At 38.8% G+C, this 22,760-nt stretch overlaps 1 protein-coding gene across 1 annotated transcript; it reads right to left on the reverse strand.

The window, feature by feature from the left end:
- Positions 1-440: 440 nt before the first annotated feature.
- Positions 441-22,495, reverse strand: rab44 (RAB44, member RAS oncogene family). The gene is made up of 12 exons (XM_084735196.1): positions 20,622-22,495; positions 19,653-19,856; positions 17,853-19,145; positions 9,780-17,324; positions 8,794-8,867; positions 6,088-6,176; positions 5,830-5,967; positions 5,665-5,746; positions 2,028-2,142; positions 1,388-1,486; positions 1,208-1,284; positions 441-1,074 (listed from the first exon to the last, which is right to left on the reverse strand). The coding sequence occupies exons 1-12, from the start codon at positions 22,485-22,487 to the stop codon at positions 987-989; spliced, it is 11,670 nt and encodes a 3,889-aa protein (XP_084591322.1). The 5' UTR covers positions 22,488-22,495; the 3' UTR covers positions 441-986.
- Between the last annotated feature and the right edge of the window lie 265 nt (positions 22,496-22,760).

The raw sequence follows: 22,760 nt of genomic DNA on the forward strand, positions 1-22,760 counted from the left end.
TGAAAAAGTAATATTTATTATGTAAATATGCTCCAAATTTAGTAGAGCCTTGTTAATACGAGTTTGGTACCATGTTGTAACATCTGCGAGGTAAGTAAGCGTAAATGAAGCATAAAGTATAAACACTTTAGAGGAAATACTCATATGGAGGATTCTCTCTATGGAAACTGTTTTCTCTTTTTTAACTAAAGACCTGAGATTTATTTTTTTCTGAACTGAAAGTGCTAAAGTAATAAAACATTAGGCTACATTTACACATCACCTTTAACATGAAACAATAAATGCTAATTTCAGTGGCCTCCATAATTACTTATGTACAACAGTGTGCTGTGTGTTATTGTTCTTTTGCACATCTGGGGTCAGTTCAGGGCTGTTACCTGTTCACACCTGAATCTGGTTTTGGTCACATTTGTGAACAGCCAAACAAACAAACAAAAAAAAAAATCAAATCTGAGCAATAAATGTAAATAAAGCACTGGGTCTTAAAGTGTGAACGTAGCCTGAATTTCTCAGAGAGATTAGTTGACGTCTTCAAATGGACATATATCAGTCCAGGACAAGACTCTACAAATACTGACTTCATGTCATTGAAATTGCACAAGAGGAGGAAAGCATTCATATTCCAGAAGAAAAAAAATCAATAGTAAGATAAAACACAGTGCAAAATACTTAAAAATAAAAATCAAATAAAAAAAATACATTAAATATTCTTCTGTGGCTTCCTCTCACAGGGAAATATCTACACTCATTTGAAAATGCTCCATTTTAAACTTACTACAAGAGTATCTTACTCGTCATTTGTTCCCTATAATGTCATTAAAATCAATAAATTACTTGTAAAGCTTGCTATGAACAATAAACCAACTATTGTGAAAATGAATTTAACTTATATAAATCTCCATGAATAAATAAAATTTGCAATAAAATGGATTATAAGAACCAGTTATGTTGTGATGTGCAAACCAACAGTTTGACACACATGATGTTCAGCAACATCCTGATGATTTCTTCTGTTGGGGCTCTTTGCGTAACACCATGGTTTCCTCTCGTGTGTCAACTTTTTGACTCAACATCCTGGCAACAACACAACAACAACATTGTCATTCAACACCAAGAATATTAAATGGCACGATTGAAATACATCATGTGTTTGTGACAAATGGCACAAGATAAAAGGAAAGTCAGAGACAGAAGTGAAATGTGTTACCTGGCCACAGTTTCCAAAGACTGAATCACATTTTCACCTGTAGCAGCACTGCACTCCATGAATTCATAGTTGTACTCCTGTGGAAGTGAAACTGTGTGAGTGTTTGATTATCAGAACTCTTTTATTATACTCAGGCATCGCCAGATTGCGTGAGAGGGTGTACTGCTCACAGATCCGTACCTTTGCAAGACTTTCCCCCTCCTGAGTTTGAACCTGCCGTTCTGCACAATCACTTTTATTCCCAATAAGTAAAATGGTCACATTTTCTGCAGCCCCTTCCTGCAAAACATTGATTAGTACAATTATTATTTAGATCATCATTCAAACATCTTTCTATGAACCAATCTGATAAGAAAGTTCCATGTAAAATCTCTAAATCCTAGTTTTTATATTGAACTATATTAAACTAAAGTTTTAATATTAAACTTAAATACTTTTAGGCCACTGAGCCTTTTGTGTCTCAAGCAGCAGCAACAAATACTTAAGATTTGTTTGTTGTTTGACTTGTTGTTTGATCAAATATTTCCTAACTTAAACAACAACTTTGTTAAATCAACAGTGTTAGTTATTATGTTAATGAAGTTGTATGTCTGCTTTGTGATATGACATTAAATTGTGATCTGTTTGTGAAGTTTCATGTAAAAAAGTACTGTGTAGGTATTAAAAAATTATAACTGATGTACATTTCAACAGAAACAGAAATTATAATATGTATAAGCATGCTGTTGCAACTTTACAGCATATTTGTCCTTATTTGAAAATCTACAGTTTCAACATCTGTAAAAACGAAGCCAGAAGTGTGGTGATAAGTGCAACATACCTGAATACAGTTTGCCCAGTAACTGACAGCAGCAAAACTCTGAGAAGAAGTGATGTCATACATCAAGAGAAATGCCTGGGCCTTATGGAAGATCTGTCGTGTGATGCTGTGAAACCTTCGATGGAAAATACAGAATGAAATCAGAGATTTGACTTTACACGACATGACAATATAATTACTTCTCTGACAGCTGTTCAAAAGTGAACATCGCAAATCTGTGTTGCAAAATGGTGAGAAACGCTCGGCCCCGACTGAACATCCTCAAAGATATAATGTCTGCTTAGAATAGTCCAATGATACTGGTTAGTTGAGTTTGTCCCTCAAAGGTATTTTCAAGAGACACTTTCAATCTCTCAACACCGTGATTGCACAATCGTCTCTACGATGAAGTGGAGTGAATTATTACTTTCTAAATACACAAAGTCAATGTCAAATGTCTTCATATTTATTTATTATTATTTTAAACATACAAGCATAACAGAGTGCACTGAGTTTTCTCATGTCCCTCGTTCCTGCCCTCCACCTCCATACACCCAAGAAAACAAGCAAGCAAAAGAACAAATAAAGATGTAACAACAACAAACAGTACTTAAGTACTTTAAACTGTATTAAAAAGAACCAAAAGTGAATTAAAAGTAACAATAATTTACCAAAACAATTTTGTGATGTATATCCATAATGGCTCTAGGCCAGAAAAAGTCCAACTCCTTTACTGATCTCTGTGTCAAACATAAAGAAATAATGGGAACCAAAATTCTTGAAAAATATGTACCCAGTTTTTCAGATCAACTCTGAAACTACATCTGCTTCTAACAAAAAGGATGTGTGCACATCTCAGTGTTGACATTAAGGAGGCTCTCTCTCTGTGAACTTAATCGGGCCATTACTGAGCATCTGAGCTGCATACCCCTACAGCCTCTTTAACACGAATTTCAACCACACTGTTCTAAATATGTCAACATGCAACGTGTGGCGTATACACAGAGACATCTACACACTGTATGTTCCGTGTTGTGCTTGGAACAAATCTGGTCTTCTAATTCCAGTGTACAAAACAGTACCGAGTTGTGCCAAACCAGTTCTGAAACAGGTTTCAACGTGGCCTGGAGCAGATATTTGAACACGACGAGTGTTTTTGAGCAACATGTTCAGGGAAGCTGCTGCCTGTGGTATCTCATATTTACAATGTATTTGCCTACAATATCATGTACAAAGAGGATGTCAGTTATGTAACCATCGTCACACAAGCTCATCAGAAGTCTTGGCTGATTGCCGAGGTGTGAGTACTGCTGGAGGACACAGGATGTTGTCTTCAGATTGAGTGACAAGGAAGCCCTCCAGACAAAGAGACAAGCTGTTCTGGGACGCCACCACACACACAAAGTGCATTTCTGCACAGGAGCTCCAGCCCCACTTCCAGGAATAAAAACACACGGTGCATGTGACGCAACATTCAGGCCATCATAAACCACAAAATAACACCCTGCACCTTGATGATGACTGCTATAAATGATTACATACTGTTCCTACCCAAAGCAGACATCAGGGCGACCCACGTAAGGCTGCTGGACCACACAGTGGACCTCGTCATACAGTCGGGGAATGATCTGGTCAGTATTTAGATGCCCTTATCATCAGCTTGTGGCCTTCATTATCATTATCCAAATGCCAAAAAAAGTGGTTGTGTATCAACAACAACCAGCCTGCAGCAGCAGCACCAGTCCTCATGAAGTGCTTTAAGCTGCTTGTCATGAGGCGCACAAAGACAGCAAATTTATTTTTTTCTTCTTTTATGGCAGCTTCAAGATCAACTTAAAGTACTCCACCTCAACAGGGACAGATTGAGAGAGCTCAAAACATCTTAATAGTCATCATTATCATTAGTAAAATGTATGACATACAGACTGAACCTGATGCACTGATTTCTTATTAGTGCATTACAAAGTTTTACAAAGTTTCTCTTGCACTGCTGCATGACGCCCCTCGACCCTTATGCTCGGCATGTTAGCTGTAAAGAAGATAATTCTTAAGGAATGAAAGCCTACCAGCGCTCCTGGTTTCTCCAGATGGTTTTGGGGAATAAATGTATCTCAGGGACACATGTTGACATGCTTTGAAGCAACACACATGGTTTTCATGAAAAATCTGAGCACCCGATTGTTAGCTGATATCCCTATAGTGAGATATGCAGTTGTGCTATATCTTGTCATGTTTCATATTTTTCCTTTTTACCGATAAGTTGATATAGGCTGTTGTATTTATCTGTTTATCTGTTTATTCAGTGTGATTACTCATTTAAGTCAATGAAAATGAGATTCCTGTATTCTGCTACTACACTTTAAGTAAATGACCATCTGTTGCTGTTTTTGAATGCGGGGTGTGTGTGTTTGTTTGTTTGTTTGTTTGATGTTATTCTCTCTGTTTGAGTGATACAAATTAAACATAATGATAAAAAAAACCTTCCTCTTAGAAGTGGGTAGAATTTGTAATTCCTTTTACTGCTTTCTTGAACACATATACATAAATATTAGCAGAACTTTTACAATAATAATAAAATAAGATGAAAGGTGAGAGAAAATTTAATTATAGGGTTGTCACCTTAAGCTCTGATCACATCATATTACAACCCAAATTCCAAAACAGTAGAGAAATTGTGTAAAACATAAATCAATACCAGAATGCACTTATTTGCAAAAACTTTTTGACCTATATTCAGCTGAATACAGTACAAAGACACAATATTTAATTGTTCAAACTGATTAACTTGATTTTTTTTTTTTGGTAAATATACACTCATTCTGAATTTGATGCCTGCAACATAAGCATTTTTACCACTGTGATACATCAACTTTTCTTTTGACAACACTCAGTAAGTATTTGGAAACTGAGGACGCTAATTGTCGAAGTTTTGTAAGTGAAATTATTTCCCATTCTTCCTTGATCTCTGACTTCAGGTGCTCAACAGTTTGGGGTCCCTGTTGTCATATTTTGCGCTTCATAATGTACCACAAATTTTCAGTGGGAGACAGAGCTGGACTGCAGGCAGGTCAGTTTGGTACCTTTACTCTTTCACAAATGCCACTGAATGGCACCGACACAAGCAGGGACGTCTCTGAAAAAGATGTCATCTGAGTGGCAGCATGTGCTGCTCCAAAACCTGTATGTACCTTTCAGTATTAATGGGCCTTCACAGATGTGACAGTTAGCCATGATGCAACGGGCACTAACACACCCCCATACCATCACAGCTGCAGACTTTTGAATTTGAAATCTGAAATGTGGACTCGTCAGACCACAAGACACTTTCCTACTTTGTGTCAGTCCATCTGAGATGAGCTCGGGCCCAGAGGAGTCTATTTTATTTACGTTTTACACAACGCCCCGACTTTTTTGAAATTGGGGTTATACAATGCCCATTGTATCTTTGTTATCAAATTTCTTTGCGATTCTCTTTCATAAAATATACTAAAAGGAAATGATCTTATATCATATATCACATTATGTGCCTGAAGAGGAAAACAGTCATATTTATTCTCTGCAATACAAACTGCTTTCCTTTATAGTTCATATGTTTAATTACAACAGCAATAACTGGCACGTTTCATCAATGTATGGTGAAAGAAATCAGGAAACTTACCTTTCTTGACCTGCTGTGTCCCACAAATGAAGAACCACAGGTTTTCCATCCACCACTACAGTCCACTTGCAAGAATCAAGCCCTACAAAATGTATTTATGTTACATTATTCTGTATATTTTCACACATTTATGGGAATATAGTAGGATATAGATCAGGATCTTACCAACAGAGGCGGGTAAATCTAAAGAAAACTTCCCACTTTGAGCTCTTTTCATGAAGGAGGTTTTGCCCACACTGCTGTCTCCAATCATCATCACGTTGTAACTCTTTGATCTAAGAGGTGTTCCTCCAGAGCTACCTGCTGAAATAAACACAACACTTTATGATTACATAATATATTTCTGTTTCTCAGTATTTCACTCACGCTCATTATCACAATCAGCTACAATCTGCTGCGTGCAAGTATTAATGCTCTTTTTACCCAGAGAAAGCGTCCTTTGACTCTCTTGACCCAGGTGGATTTCAGCATAAGGTTGTTGAACTGGAGTCACTTGTTTAGGAGTCTTCTCACTGTCGACCAGACAACCAAACATAGTTAAAAAAACACTCGACATATACAGCGCTGATAGACCAACATTCAGAATTCTGCAAGTTTTTACTTCAGTAACCCATATTCTTTGCTTAATGCTTGCATTTCTTTAAGAGGTGAATCTGCTAAACTTTACAGAATATGATCATCACTTTGTATTTCAAGAAGAGATAAAAAAAAATAAAATTAACTACATTAAAGAAAAATCTGTTATTTGGTGTGTGCTATAGTTTAGGGGTTGATGATTATTGGCCTGTCCAGTTATCATTTTTATAATTATAAAAAAAATCTTATTTTTAAAATATGATTGCTGATTAAACCAAAATAAATTAATGAATGTGCTTCTTAGGCTCCAATGCAGCCACATCTCTCTGTCTGTAAGGAGTTTCAAAGATTAATCATATGACATTATTTGACAACTATTTTGAAAATTGATTAATCATTTCAGTCATTTTTCAAACAAAAATGTCAAACATGTCAAAATAGATTAAGCTAATCCTGAAAATAATCACAATTAATCAATAATGAAAAGAATCATAAGTAGCAGCCCTAATCTGTAGGCACCGGTTTGTAGTCTTGATCAGCCTCTTTCCTGCACTATTATCTGATTGATCACAAGTAATAGTCTTTCAACACTGACAGCTACTGTACTACAGACAGGCAAAGAGGAACACATTTGCAGACTGGAGCTGCTCCAGTGAGTGAAGTACAGCTATGTTTGAAAGGGACAGCAGCAAATGCAGAAAAGTTGGAATAAAAATTACAATCTTATGATCTATTTCTAAAATGACAAGCATGCCCAGTTTCTCAGTGGCACCACTGAAGATGCCCAACGTTATAGGCACAGAATTGAGAAGAACAGAAGCTGTCGGGCTGGAGAGCAAGCTGAACTCTGCTTTCTGCATCACAGTCTGGTGCTGAACTGGGACTACAGATGACAACTACCAATTTAACGTCTATTTATTTTTACTTGTTTTATATATTATTAATTTAAAAAAATTAATTAAGTTAATTTTAGAAATTACTGCTGGACTCCCTGCACTTTAAAAATGTTAAAAATAGCATTTAATTAAACATATGTGTAAAGGCATTTAAGCTTTTAAGTTTTCGTGTTAGAGTATGTGTTATTCTACTTAAATTCTAACACTTTTCATTTTAATTTTTACTGCAAACATATACTGGTTCCAGGTTGTCAGTCTCCTTTATTATTAATGATCAATATCATCATTTGCCCTGAGAAAAAAAACCTATATCGATGGACTCCTACTGTATATCTTAGAAGAATTTGTATCATTAATCTAAACTTTAGTAGAGGAGTGCAGGAATCTCATTTTTATCGACTAAAATGAATAATCACATTGAATAAATGTTATAACTCTTATTGTGATTCACTGTATGAATAGTTAGAAAAATACAGAAGACGGTCATGGTCAAGGTTGCTGTCACTGTCTCCAAAAAGAGAGAACTGTCTTCTATTATAGGAACTACTGCAAACAAGTAGACATGGCACATGTAGGAAACAGTAAAAAAATACTAGTATTCCTAAAACATACCTCCCCTGCCCCAGGAGAAACGTACTGTAATAATTTACACGCATATCAAGCACATCTCACTTAAAATACCTTCGATCAGACACACAATAACAACCATGCTACAGTTACCTCACTGCACCTTCCCCTTTTTTCTGCCCTTCACCAGATGCCTGTGAAAAAGTTAAGAACTGATAGAGAGATAAATGACTGTTTGTAACAACTGTTCTTGTATCTCGTCTTTTAAGATGTTTACTGAACACCAGAATAACTCTGCTGCAGCCACATCATCTATCATATTCATCTCTCTTGTCTGGCCAGCAGTGAACTCACCACAGACTGCTAATCAGCCCGATGGATGGATAACAAACCAACAATGTCACTGACGTCCTGGCGAGAAAAAAAAAAAACTGTTTATATGCTGTACATACTGTGTTTACTATACTATGCGCATGAAGATTAACGCAGACGTAAGGATTATATGAGTCAGAGGCTTAGCAGCTTGGTTGAGTCACACTGATGAGTGGCAAACCGTCTTTAGCAGTTCAATGGATAGTTTCATTTTGAACCGACATTAAAAGTCTTTGACCCAAATGTTAGATTTTTCAGATAAGCTAAATAAACTGATGCAGAATTGTTTGTGCAATATTAGAACAGGATTAAATGACAGTCTAACAAACCGTGCAATTTGTCTAAAAACTATGTGGAGGATATGTGAGTAGAAATCTGTCTGAGAGGCTGTCACATAACTCTTGATATAATCATTGTTTACCGATTTTGATTAGCAGTTACATATGAAATCAATCTCCAGCTCCTTCAGATTGCTGCAGCCAGAATTCTAACTGGTATTTATGCAGAGACCATATCACCCAACTCAGTAGGCACCAGAGAGGTTTAGAATTGATTTTAAGATTGTACTGATTACTTCTAGAGCACTAAAAGGTCTAGCCTTTATAGCTAATTTGCTGAACACAGCCTCGGATCCGCAGGCAAGGCTCTTTTGGTTGGCTAATTAGGTAGCTGGACAGCCTTGGGGGCCACAGTGTTAAACTTCAGTGTCAAAACTTACCTCACAGGCTTCGGAAGCTCTCCTGCATTTGAGGTGCTGATGCTGGATGATGGCTTCTTGTCACCTTCATCAACCTGCACAGACAAAAACATCTCAATCATGAGGTGGCACTAGAGATTCTACTTTGATTGCAGATTTAATCTTCATTCAATGACATTTTGATAAGCAGCATGCATATTGTTTCCTTTTTAGTTGAAATGATAAAAGGATCATCTTCATTTGTTTTATACTAAGCTCTTGAAAGTCAACAATTGCAGATCTACACTTTGTGTTTGACAGGTTTCCCAGGAATAATCCTCTGGAATACAGACAATGGGGTGTTTGCTTTGCATTATATGAGGATATTATCAGATTTTCAGGAATTTGTACTGTTTGTACTCCCACTGATATGTGATGTAACAACAGTGTAATACTGCAACCACAAAAATACATCAATTTAGAGAAAGGCAAAGTAATAGTGCTTTTGTATAAATGCCAGTGCATGTCAATAAGCTATTATTATATTATAAAATGAATGTACATTACAAGAAAAACATTTGTGCAAAGGTTAAGCATTGCATGACATGCTTCTTTTGCCATAGCTTCTTGACTGATTGTCATTTAGGCCACGTCACTGAATATCACCATCAAGTCAGATACTTGTTACTTGTTCTCCTTTTCACCGTGTGCAACATGTAGTGTAAGCCACATGTTCCGCCTTTTGGTTCCTTGTGTCATTTTGTTCTTCTTACAACAAACAGTTGATGTGCAAGAGGTGTTTTTTTATGCAAATAGGAAGTACAGCACATGGTATGAAATAACACTAAACATTGTCCAGTAATAAGCATCTACATCAGCCTAAAAGGCACCAAAATATAGTAAAGCTGCTCAATACTTAGAAAGTTCATTAAGGACTAGTCATAACTAATAAATTAACTGAAATTGTGTGCAAACAACTATCTGTTCATATGTGTATGTACAATGTGAAATAATCATAATTGGCTTACCTCTGATATTTTGTCCAGGCCCAAAGATTCTTCTTCAGTTGTCTTGACAGAACTTTCCTCCGTGACACACTCACTCACATGTTGTGTATCTGTGACTCTGTCCTCTCTTGTAGTTTGGTTTTCATTGTTTTGGTGGGCACGTGACTTACGATGAGATCCCATTTTTCTTCTTCTCCCACCAGCAGTTTCTGACATCACATCATGTTTGGGAGAAGTGGATAGTACTACAGGCACATAACTGGGAGTTAGTTGAGGCTCCATTTCTACTAGTTGGCCTTGAGAAGCAGGACTTTCTGCAAATGTCTGATGAGACGGAGGTTTGAAGAGAGTCTCGCCAGTGTGGCTGTACTCCACTGTTTCAGACACTTTTTCTTTTCCTTGCTCAGAGTCACCGTCTTTGTCCTCTATGTGAAGTTGTGGTTCTTCTTTTTCTTTGATGCTTGGGAAACTTTCAGTCTTTACATCTTCAACTTTTGTTGCTGCTTCTGTTGCCTCATTATCCACCTGCGGCTTTTGATGCAAGTCTTCCTCTTTTCTTCGTGATCCAAGACTCCTGCGGGAGGAGCCCATCTTTCTTCTTCTGTTGGGTGAATTTAAATTGGGACTTGCATTCTTCATCTCGACATTTTTACTGTGAGCTTCTTCATTCATGTTGGTCAGCTCTTGTATACCAGCCTGGGTATCTTTTTGCTCTTCTGCAGCTCCTCCTCTGGCTACAGATTTCACTATTTCCAAATCAGCCACAGCCACAACTGATGCCTCTGCTGATTTCAAAGCTTGGTCCTGTATTACGTTTGCACTCTCTGATCTATCCTCATCATTTTGCACATAGGTTATATCAACTTGTGATGGCTGTATGTTAATATCTACATTCTTCTCTCTATCCCCGATATCAGTTACCTGAACAAATGTAACATGATCAATAACATCTTCATTGTGGGAGGCAGATTGCCCAGGGAGGACAGCTGTCAAACCACCTATGACTGATGTCAAATGGCTCTGTATACTCTGCAGGTCAGATGATTTCACATTTTCATTCTGCAATACCTCTGCAGTTACAGTCACCGGTAACTCCTCCACTGCCTCCATTTTGTCAAAATCTTTCATGTCAGCTTCCATGTTTAAGTTGCTTTCTTTCATTTTATCTTCATTGTCCATTCCTTCCTCTGGTATCCTCTTGAGTCGAATCCGGCGAGTAGAGCCCATCTTTCTCCTCTTCTGTTTGGATTCTTCTGGTGAATTTTCACTGTCATCTAAATTAGTTTTTTCTTGCATCACTGCTGTAGATATTCCACTTTCCTCAAGCACATCCTCAGCTGGCTCTGCTCTGAAGTTTTCTTCGAGATGAATGTCAGATGGAGCAAAAGTATCAGTTTTGTTGTGTGCAGCAGAAAACAGTTCAGCATGTGTGATCTCCAGTGAAGCATCCATTCCTTGGGGGTCATGGTCTTTCTTTGCAGGATCTTCAGATTTTTCTCCAGCTTCATCCTGTCCAAAAACCTGTACATCCATTGAACACTCTGCTCCTGTATTATAGTCTTTGATCTTGATATCTCCTACAGTTTCTACTGCATCGTTTGTCTGTTGCATAATAATTTCTTGTCGCAGTGAGTCTTTGTCACAAGACAATGTGTCTGTATTTCGGACCTTATTAGCATCTTCTTGCTCAAGAAGCTCCGAAATGACGGACTTGGCGGTCGCTTTGTCATCATGAGATGAGATAGTCTGTATGTCTGAATCATCTTCTGGTGATTGTATCAAGTATGTTTTAACTGTGTCATGTCCTGTAAGATGACTGAAATTCTCAGGCTCTTTTGTGAGATTATTTTCTTCCTCATCAATGTCCTTATTGGATTTGATAAAGCCATCTTTTTCTGGGCTGGAAGTAATGTCTGTTGTCACACTTGTATTACCATCTTCCTCTGGCACCTTTTCTGCGTCTTCTTCCTCGTTTACAGTTGATCTTTTTTTTCTTGTCTTCTGAGTGGCTTTGAGTTCTAGGTCGATTTGCGTTTTTAATTCTTCCTGCTTCATTGTCTCTGTTGTTGCTGTTTCAAGGACTTCATCACCCCTTGTATTTACTACAAATTCTTCTTCAGGTTTGTGGTATGTGTCGGTAACAGAGTCCTTGACATGCTGTCGTCCTTTATTTCTTCGGCTAGACCCCAGTTTTCTTCTGTTCCCAGTAGGATTGAAGCCTGGGTGGATTTTCTCCTCTTTTCTCGCAGAAGTGTCCAGAGGTTGAGAGTCCAACGGAGCATTCATTTCTGATTGCAGGGTTTGTAAAGAGGATTCACTCTCCTCTATGTAGGTCAATTTGTCAATTTGATGGGTTTCTTCAGTTTGTGTTGGCTTAACTGCCTCTTCATTTAAAACATGAAGTGATCCTCTGACTTGAGATAAGTTTACATGCTCTTTTTGTTCCTCATTTGAAGACCACTCCTCTTTTGGTGATGTAAATGCTGCTTGCTCACTGCTGTACTCAATGTCAGTATGTTCCGGGCTGCTTTTTTCTGTGGTTATCTCTGGGGTCATAGAAGACCCTATATCCAAATTGTAATCCTGTAAATTTCCATCCCTACTTAACAATTCTGTGTCCTCATCTCTTTCATTGCTTTCTTTTGCTGTTACAGAAGGCACATTGGGAAGTTCTTGTTCTGCCGTCTCTGTGATATTTGATTGGTGAACTATCTGGTGATCCACTGTTAAACTTGAATGTAAACTTGTAAACTCAGAGATGTCATCGAGTGTGCCAACATGTACGTTTTCTTTGATGTGTTCACTAACTTCTTCAGTTTGAGTAGTGTCACATGTCCCAATCCCTGTTGTCTCTATTGTTAATGACATTTTTGTTATTTCAAGAAGTTCATTATCCCTGGTATTTCCAACAACTTCTTCTGTAGGTTTGTGGCATGATTCACCAGAGTCTTTGGCATGCTGTCTTCCTTTATTTCTTCGGCTAGACCCCAATTTTCTTCTGTTCCCAATGGGGTTGATGTTGGTGTTGTTTTGCAGAGGTTGGGGGTCCAAAGGAGCATTAATTTCTGACTGCAGGGTTTGTAAAGGAAATTCACCCTCTTCCATATCAGAGAAGAGTCCTTGCTTCTCTTGAGGAACTGTTTGTTCAGTGCTGGGGTTTATATCATCCTCTACTTGGCCTTCAATCTCATATATCTGACCTAGTATAGTGTCTTTATTTTCTATGCCACTAGTCTCTTGTTTGTTGGTATCATACACATCATAATCCTCATTTGTCTGTTCCAAAGCCTTGAAATGGTCCTCTTTTGTCGAATCATCATCCCATTTGGCATCAGGATTTGAATCTTCTTGCTTGGTAGCAAAATCGTCAGTACTTTTCACAATCAACTCAGACTGATGTGTGTCACTGACTTCAGTTTGTTTTATCAGGTTTGCAGAAATTAATTCAGGGTTTTCTGTGACATCATGTGTCACACTTTCAGAGAAATGTTCCATTTCATGCTTTTGTGTTGGATTAATTTCCTGTTCATGCACTACAGCATCCTCTGAATGATGACCACCTATGACTTCTTGACTCTGAGGAGTGTTAGATTTGTTAATTCCTTCCAGCTCGGCTACCGATGATCTATCAGACACATCTACTTTAAAGTCAGTCTCTCTTTCATCACAGTCTTCTTGAAGTTTTTCACTTTTAGGATTTAAACTTTCCAGGACAGCCTCTGGATAGTTTGTTGAAGTGGGGTTCTGGACCTCAGAAGATTCAGGTATAATGGTTGAATGCAAAGAGCTATCATGTGTCACAGGTATGATGATATCATGCTCATGTTCTTGACTTAATTCTTCTTGACTAGTTTTCTCTATTGTCATTAACATGTCTGTTGATTCAAGGGTTTCATTACCTCTGGTACTTTCTAAAACATCTTTGTGTTCATGAGATGATTCAGCAACAGATCCCTTCAACTGCTGCCGTCCTTTATTTCTTCGGCTAGACCCCAGTTTTCTTCTGTTCCCAATGGGGTTGAAACCTGTGTGGATTTGTTCCTCTGTTCTTAGCGAATCAACCTGTGGCTGGAAGTCCAAAGGAGCATTTGTGTCTGATTGCAAGGTTTGTAAAGATGATTCACTCTCCTCCATTTCAGAAAAGATTCCTTCCTTGTCTTGATATCCTGTTCGTTCAGCACAAGGTTTTATATCATCCTCTCCTTGGCCTTCAATCTCATATACTTGACCTAGAGCAGTGTCTTCATTTTCTACACCACTGGTCTGTTGTTTCTTGGTATCAGATACATGATAATCCTCATTTGTCTGTTCCAGTGCTTTGAAATTGTCCTCTTTTGTGGAATCATCATCCTGTTTGGCATCAGGATTTGAATCTTCTTGCTTGGAAGCAAAATCATCAGTACTTTTCTCAACTATCTCAGATTGGTGTGTGTCACTGACTTCAGCTTGGTTTATCAGGTTTGCAGAAATTAATTCAGAGTTTTCTGTGACATCATGTGTTACACTTTCAGAGGGGTGACCAATTTCATGTATTTGTGTTGGATTAATCTCCTGTTCACGCACTTTGTTCACAAAACCCTCTGAATCCTGAGCACCTTTAACTTCAGGTAAGCTGAAATGCTCAATTTGCTCCTTACTTGAAGGCAGCTCCTCTTTTGGTGATGAACATATTGCTTGTCCAACACTGCATTCAGGTTGTGTATGCTCTGTGGAGCTTTGTCTTTCTGTGGTTATCTTCAGCGTGATAGAAGAGTCCATATCCTCTGATTTTAAATGTGACTCACTCACCAAGTTGTCGTCTTCTAAATTTCCATCCTTACTTAACAATTCTGAGTTCTCGTGTCTTTCATTGCTTTCTTTCACTGTTACAGAAGACACACTGGGAAGTTCTTGTTCTGTCATCTCTGTGGAATTTGGTTGGTCAATTAGTTGTTGATTTACTGTTAAACTTGAATGTAAGTTTGAAGCAGTAAGCTCAGAGATGCCACCAAGTGTGTCAACATGTGGAATTTCTTTGACTTGATCACTAACTTCTTCAGTCTGAGCAGTGCCATATGAATCCATTCCTTCCAGTGTGGTTTCCATTGAGTTTTCCTGCACTGCTGTCTCTATTGTTAACAACATTTTTATTGTTTCAAGGGGTTCATTTTCCTTGGCATTTCCAGAAGCTTCTTCTGTAGGTCTGTGGTATGATTCAACAACAGACTCTTTGGCATGTGGTCTTCTTTTATTTCTTCGGCTAGACCCCAATTTTCTTCTGTTCCCGATGGGGTTGAATTTTGTATCGTCTTGCTGAGGTTTGGAGTCCAAAGGAGCATTTGATTCTGATTGCAGGCTTTGTAAAGGAGAGTCATCCTGCTCTATTTCAGAGGAGAGTCCTTGCTTCTCTTGATGAACTGCTTGTTCTGCAGTAGGTTTTATATCATCCTCTACTTGGCCTTCAATCTCATATACCTGACTTACTTCAGTGTCTGCATTTTCTATGCCCCTGGTCGGTTGTTTCTTGGTATCATAAACATGATAATCTTCATTTGTGTGCTCTAAAGCCTCAGAGTTTTCTTTTGTAGGATGCTCATCCTGTTTGTCATCAAAATTTGAATCTTCCTGCCTGGTAGTAGAATCATCAGCACTTTTCACAATCAACTCAGATTGGTAAGTGTCAGTGTCATCAGCTTGACCTATCAGGTTTCCAGGAATTATTTCAGGATTTTCTGTGGCTTCATGTGTCACACTTTCAGGAGAGTGATCGATTTCATGCACTTGTGTTGTTTTTACCTCCTGTTCACACAATTTGTTCACAGCATCCTCTGAATATTGAGCATCTTTGGCTTCAGATGAGTTGAAATGCTCACTTTGTTCCTCATTTGTAGGCAACTCCTCTTGTGTTGATGAAAACATTGCTTGCTCAACACTGCATTCAGCTTGTGTATGCTCACTGATGCTGTGTTTTTCTGTAGATATCTCTGGTGTGACAGAAGACTCTATATCCTCTGATTTTAAATGTGAGTCATTCAATCCTTTCTCCTGATGAACTGTTTGTTCAGCACTAGGTTTCATATCATTCTCTACTCTGCCTTCAATCTCATCTACCTGACCTAGTGCTGCGTCTGCTCCTATTATGCCTCCAATCTGTAGTTTCTTGGTATCATGTACATGATAATCCTCATTTGTCTGTTCCAACACCTCAGAGTTGTTTTCTTCTGTAGGATGTTCATCCTGTTTGTCAAAAGGATTTGAATCTTTGTGCTTGGTAGCAGAATCATCAGTATCATCAGCATCATGTAACATGCTCTGAGAAGAGACAATTCCAGGCATTTCATGCATTTGTGTTGGATTAATCTCCTGTTCACGCACTTTGTTTACAAAATCCTCTGAATCCTGAGCACCTTTGACTTCAGGTAAGCTGAAATGCTCAATTTGCTCCTCACTTGAAGGCAGCTCCTCTTTTGGTGATGAACATATTGCTTGTCCAACACTGCATTCAGGTTGTGTATGCTCTGTGGAGCTTTGTCTTTCTGTGGTTATCTTCAGCGTGATAGAAGAGTCCATATCCTCTGATTTTAAATGTGACTCACTCACCAAGTTGTCACCTTCTAAATTTCCATCCTTACTTAACAATTCTGAGTCCTCGTGTCTTTCATTGCTTTCTTTCACTGTTACAGAAGACACACTGGGAAGTTCTTGTTCTGTCATCTCTGTGGAATTTGGTTGGTCAATTAGTTGTTGATTTACTGTTAAACTTGAATGTAAGTCTGAAGCAGTAAGCTCAGAGATGCCACCAAGTGTGTCAACATGTGGATTTTCTTTGACTTGATCACTAACTTCTTCAGTCTGAGCAGTGCCATATGAATCCATTCCTTCTAGCGTGGTTTCCATTGAGTTTTCCTGCACTGCTGTCTCTATTGTTAACAACATTTTTATTGTTTCAAGGGGTTCATTTTCCTTGGCATTTCCAGAAGCTTCTTCTGTAGGTCTGTGGTATGATTCAACAACAGACTCTTTGGCATGTGGTCTTCTTTTATTTCTTCGGCTAGACCCCAATTTTCTTCTGTTCCCGATGGGGTTGAATTTTGTATCGTCTTGCTGAGGTTTGGAGTCCAAAGGAGCATTTGATTCTGATTGCAGGCTTTGTAAAGGAGAGTCATCCTGCTCTATTTCAGAGGAGAGTCCTTGCTTCTCTTGATGAACTGCTTGTTCTGCAGTAGGTTTTATATCATCCTCTACTTGGCCTTCAATCTCATATACCTGACTTACTTCAGTGTCTGCATTTTCTATGCCCCTGGTCGGTTGTTTCTTGGTATCATAAACATGATAATCTTCATTTGTGTGCTCTAAAGCCTCAGAGTTTTCTTTTGTAGGATGCTCATCCTGTTTGTCATCAAAATTTGAATCTTCCTGCCTGGTAGTAGAATCATCAGCACTTTTCACAATCAACTCAGATTGGTAAGTGTCAGTGTCATCAGCTTGACCTATCAGGTTTCCAGGAATTATTTCAGGATTTTCTGTGGCTTCATGTGTCACACTTTCAGGAGAGTGATCGATTTCATGCACTTGTGTTGTTTTTACCTCCTGTTCACACAATTTGTTCACAGCATCCTCTGAATATTGAGCATCTTTGGCTTCAGATGAGTTGAAATGCTCACTTTGTTCCTCATTTGTAGGCAACTCCTCTTGTGTTGATGAAAACATTGCTTGCTCAACACTGCATTCAGCTTGTGTATGCTCACTGATGCTGTGTTTTTCTGTAGATATCTCTGGTGTGACAGAAGACTCTATATCCTCTGATTTTAAATGTGAGTCATTCAATCCTTTCTCCTGATGAACTGTTTGTTCAGCACTAGGTTTCATATCATTCTCTACTCTGCCTTCAATCTCATCTACCTGACCTAGTGCTGCGTCTGCTCCTATTATGCCTCCAATCTGTAGTTTCTTGGTATCATGTACATGATAATCCTCATTTGTCTGTTCCAACACCTCAGAGTTGTTTTCTTCTGTAGGATGTTCATCCTGTTTGTCAAAAGGATTTGAATCTTTGTGCTTGGTAGCAGAATCATCAGTATCATCAGCATCATGTAACATGCTCTGAGAAGAGACAATTCCAGGCATTTCATGCATTTGTGTTGGATTAATCTCCTGTTCACGCACTTTGTTTACAAAATCCTCTGAATCCTGAGCACCTTTGACTTCAGGTAAGCTGAAATGCTCAATTTGCTCCTCACTTGAAGGCAGCTCCTCTTTTGGTGATGAACATATTGCTTGTCCAACACTGCATTCAGGTTGTGTATGCTCTGTGGAGCTTTGTCTTTCTGTGGTTATCTTCAGCGTGATAGAAGAGTCCATATCCTCTGATTTTAAATGTGACTCACTCACCAAGTTGTCACCTTCTAAATTTCCATCCTTACTTAACAATTCTGAGTCCTCGTGTCTTTCATTGCTTTCTTTCACTGTTACAGAAGACACACTGGGAAGTTCTTGTTCTGTCATCTCTGTGGAATTTGGTTGGTCAATTAGTTGTTGATTTACTGTTAAACTTGAATGTAAGTCTGAAGCAGTAAGCTCAGAGATGCCACCAAGTGTGTCAACATGTGGATTTTCTTTGACTTGATCACTAACTTCTTCAGTCTGAGCAGTGCCATATGAATCCATTCCTTCTAGCGTGGTTTCCATTGAGTTTTCCTGCACTGCTGTCTCTATTGTTAACAACATTTTTATTGTTTCAAGGGGTTCATTTTCCTTGGCATTTCCAGAAGCTTCTTCTGTAGGTCTGTGGTATGATTCAACAACAGACTCTTTGGCATGTGGTCTTCTTTTATTTCTTCGGCTAGACCCCAATTTTCTTCTGTTCCCGATGGGGTTGAATTTTGTATCGTCTTGCTGAGGTTTGGAGTCCAAAGGAGCATTTGATTCTGATTGCAGGCTTTGTAAAGGAGAGTCATCCTGCTCTATTTCAGAGGAGAGTCCTTGCTTCTCTTGATGAACTGCTTGTTCTGCAGTAGGTTTTATATCATCCTCTACTTGGCCTTCAATCTCATATACCTGACTTACTTCAGTGTCTGCATTTTCTATGCCCCTGGTCGGTTGTTTCTTGGTATCATAAACATGATAATCTTCATTTGTGTGCTCTAAAGCCTCAGAGTTTTCTTTTGTAGGATGCTCATCCTGTTTGTCATCAAAATTTGAATCTTCCTGCCTGGTAGTAGAATCATCAGTACTTTTCACAATCAACTCAGATTGGTAAGTGTCAGTGTCATCAGCTTGACCTATCAGGTTTCCAGGAATTATTTCAGGATTTTCTGTGGCTTCATGTGTCACACTTTCAGGAGAGTGATCGATTTCATGCACTTGTGTTGTTTTTACCTCCTGTTCACACACTTTGTTCACAGCATCCTCTGAATATTGAGCATCTTTGGCTTCAGATGAGTTGAAATGCTCACTTTGTTCCTCATTTGTAGGCAACTCCTCTTCAGCTTGTGTATGCTCACTGATGCTGTGTTTTTCTGTAGATATCTCTGGTGTGATAGAAGACTCTATATCCTCTGATTCCTCTGATATCCTCCTCAGTCCTTTCTCCTGATGAACTGTTTGTTCAGCACTAGGTTTCATATCATTCTCTACTCTGCCTTCAATCTCATCTACCTGACCTAGTGCTGCGTCTGCTCCTATTATGCCTCCAATCTGTAGTTTCTTGGTATCATGTACTTGATAATCCTCATTTGTCTGTTCCAACACCTCAGAGTTGTTTTCTTCTGTAGGATGTTCATCCTGTTTGTCAAAAGGATTTGAATCTTCGTGCTTGGTAGCAGAATCATCAGTATCATCAGCATCATGTAACATGCTCTGAGAAGAGACAATTCCAGGCATTTCATGCATTTGTGTTGGATTATCCTGCTCAGCATCCTCTGAATGATGAGCACCTCTGACTTCTTGACTCTGAAGAGTTTCAGATTTGCCAATTCTTTCGACTTCCACTGATTCATCAAACACCTCTACTTTAAAGTCAGTCTCTGTTTGATCATATTCTTCTTGAAGATTTTCACTTTTATGGATCAAATCTTCCAGGTCAGTCTCTGAATAGGTCGGTATAGTGGGATTCAGGACCTCAAAAGAATCAGGTATGTTTGAATAGAAAGAGCTGTCATGTGTTGCAGACATAACACTATGCTCACCCTCTTGACTTAATTCTTTTTGACCCTCTATTGTCACTAACATTTGAGTTGTTTCAAGGGGTTCATTATACCCTGCACTTTCTAAAACCTCTTTTTTGTGATCATGGTATGATGCAACAACAGATTCCTTTACTTGCTGTCGTACTTTATTTCTACAGCTGGACCCCAGTTTTCTTGTGTCATTTTGCTCCTCTATTCTCACAGAATTGTCCAGAGGTTGGGAGTCCAGAGGAGCATTTGCTTCTGATTGTAGGGTTTGTAAAGAGGATTCACTCTCCATTTCATAAAAGGTTTCTTCGTTCTCCTCATCATGTGTTTGTTCTGCACTGGATTTTATATCATCAACATGATAATCATTTTTATACTCTAAGGCCTCCAAGTTGTTTTCTTTTGAAGGATGGTCATCCTGTTTGTCATCAGGATTTGAATCGTCCTGCCTGGTTGCAGAATCATCAGTCCTTTTCATGACCAGCTCAGATTGGTATGTATCACTGACTTCAGCTTGCTCTATCAGGTTTTCAGAAATAATTTCAGAATTTTCTGTGGCATCATTTGTCACACTTTCAGAGGGGCGATCAGTATCATGTGTTGGATTAACCTCCTGTCCATGCACTTTGTTTACAGCACCTAATACTTCTTGAAGAGTGCCAGATTCATCCATTCCTTCTGATGTAACTCCCACTGATTTATCAGACACCACCATTTTAAAGTCATGATCATCATGATCTTGAAGACTGCTGTCATGTGTGGCAGGCATGATAACATCACGCTCACTCCCTTGACTTAATTCTTCCTGACTTGTTCTTTCTATTGCCACTGACATTTCTGTTGTTTCAAGGGCTTCGTTACCTGTGGTACTTTCTTTGTGGTCATGGTATGACTCACCAGCTGGTTCCTTGAAATGCTGTCTTCCTTTATTTCTTCGGCTGGACCCCAGTTTTCTTCTGTTCCCAAATGTGTTGAAGCCTGTGTCATTTTGCTGAGGTTGGGAGTCCAAAGAAGCATTTGTTTCTGCTTGCTCAGTTTGCAAAGAAGTGTTGCTTTCCTCCATTTCAGAGAAAAGCCCTTGCTTCTCCCGATGAACTGTTTGTTTAGCACTGGATTTTCTATCATCCCCTTCTTGGCCGTCATCTTCATACACCCGATTTTGTGCAGTGTCACCTCTTTCTATGCCACTGCTCTGTAGTTTCTTGGTATCATATACATGATAGTCCTCATTTGTGTGCTCTAAAGCCCCAAAGTTGTTTTCTTTTGCTGGATGGCCATCCTGTCTGTCATCAGAATTTGAATCCTCCTGCTTGGTAGTAGAATCATCATTACTTTTCACAACCAACTCTGATTGGGATGCGTCACTAACCTCAGCTTGGTCTATCAGGTTTCCAGAAATTATTTCAGACTTTTCTGCAGCATCATGTGTCACACTTTCAGAGGAGTGATCAATTTCATGCCTTTCTGTTTGGTTAACCTCCTGTTCATGCATTTTGTTTACAGCATCCTCTGATTTGACTTCAGATAAACTGAACTGCTCATGTTGTTCCTCATCTTTGGGCAACTCCTTGTTTGGTGTTAAAAATGTTGCTTGCTCAACGATGTATTCAAGTTTGGTATTTTCTCTTGGGCTGCTTTTATCTGTGGTTTTCTCTGGTGTGGCAGAAAACTGTGCAACTACTGATTTCGCATGTGACTCACTCACCAAATAGTTGTCCTGTAAGTTTCCATTCTGCTTTGACAGCTCTGTGTCCTTGTCTCTTTCCTTGCTTTCTTCTTCTGTCACAGAATAGACACACTCAAGTTCTTCTGGTATCTTTCTCGACTCTGATTGGTCAATCAGCTGTTGATCTACTGTTGGACACGGAAGTACACTTAAACTAGTTAACTCAGAAGTGCCAACAAGATCTGCGTTTTCTTCGAGTTCCTCACTCTGAAGGGTGTCAGATTTTGTAGTTCCTACCAGCACTGTTTCCAGTAATTTACAAGAATCAGACTCTATTTTATTTTCATCATTTTCATCTTGGTCTGCTTGCAGATTTTCACTTTTGGGAATAAAACTTTCTTGGTCAGTATCTGGATAGTTTGTTTTAGAGTACTGAACCTCAGAAGAGTAATCAGGTGTAATGGCTGAATATAAAGAGCTGTCATGTGCAAGAGACATGATATCATGCTCTCTCCCTTGACTTAATTCTTCCTGCCTCTGAGATTGCATTGCCAGTGACATTTGTGTTGTGTGAGGGGTTTCATCATCCCTCGTCTTTTCCTCACTAGGTTTGTGGTATGATTCAGTTGCTGAGTCCTTGACACGCTGTCCTCCCTTATTTCTTCGACTGGACCCCAGTTTTCTTCGGTTTGTTGTGAGTTCTGGTGATGGTGGGTTTGGGGTTTCAGATTGTAAATGGTCAGGATCAGCCAATACATTTAATGATTCAGTGTTTTCTTCTGGTGTGTAGGGTTCTGCTACGGAGACACTGTCTGGTATGTGGAACTCATCAGCATTAGTTGTCTTATTTTGGTTTGGTACCCGGCGTCGTGAACCAATTCTTTTTTTCTTTGCACTTTGAGCCGACATGACTTCTAATCTTTTCTCCTAAAGCATGAAACATTCAACGCAATGAGTCAGCACATCAACTTTAAATCTACCACAAGGCAGCATCAGATAAAACTGTATCTCAAGAGTAGCATGCATGTGCTAGCAGCAGTTTGTCTCCATTAACTAATGAGAAACAATGAAAACAATAATTTCAGTCTCCTATAACACACAAACACAAAACAGTGAGATGTATACAGATTATTGATTCTTACTGTTTCTACTATACAGCCAAGTTAAAACTGTTCAATCATT

The sequence above is a fragment of the Lutjanus erythropterus genome, chromosome 2 (genome assembly GCF_056507025.1).
Source record: "Lutjanus erythropterus isolate fLutEry1 chromosome 2, fLutEry1.hap2, whole genome shotgun sequence".
Taxonomy (NCBI): Eukaryota; Metazoa; Chordata; class Actinopteri; order Lutjaniformes; family Lutjanidae; genus Lutjanus; species Lutjanus erythropterus.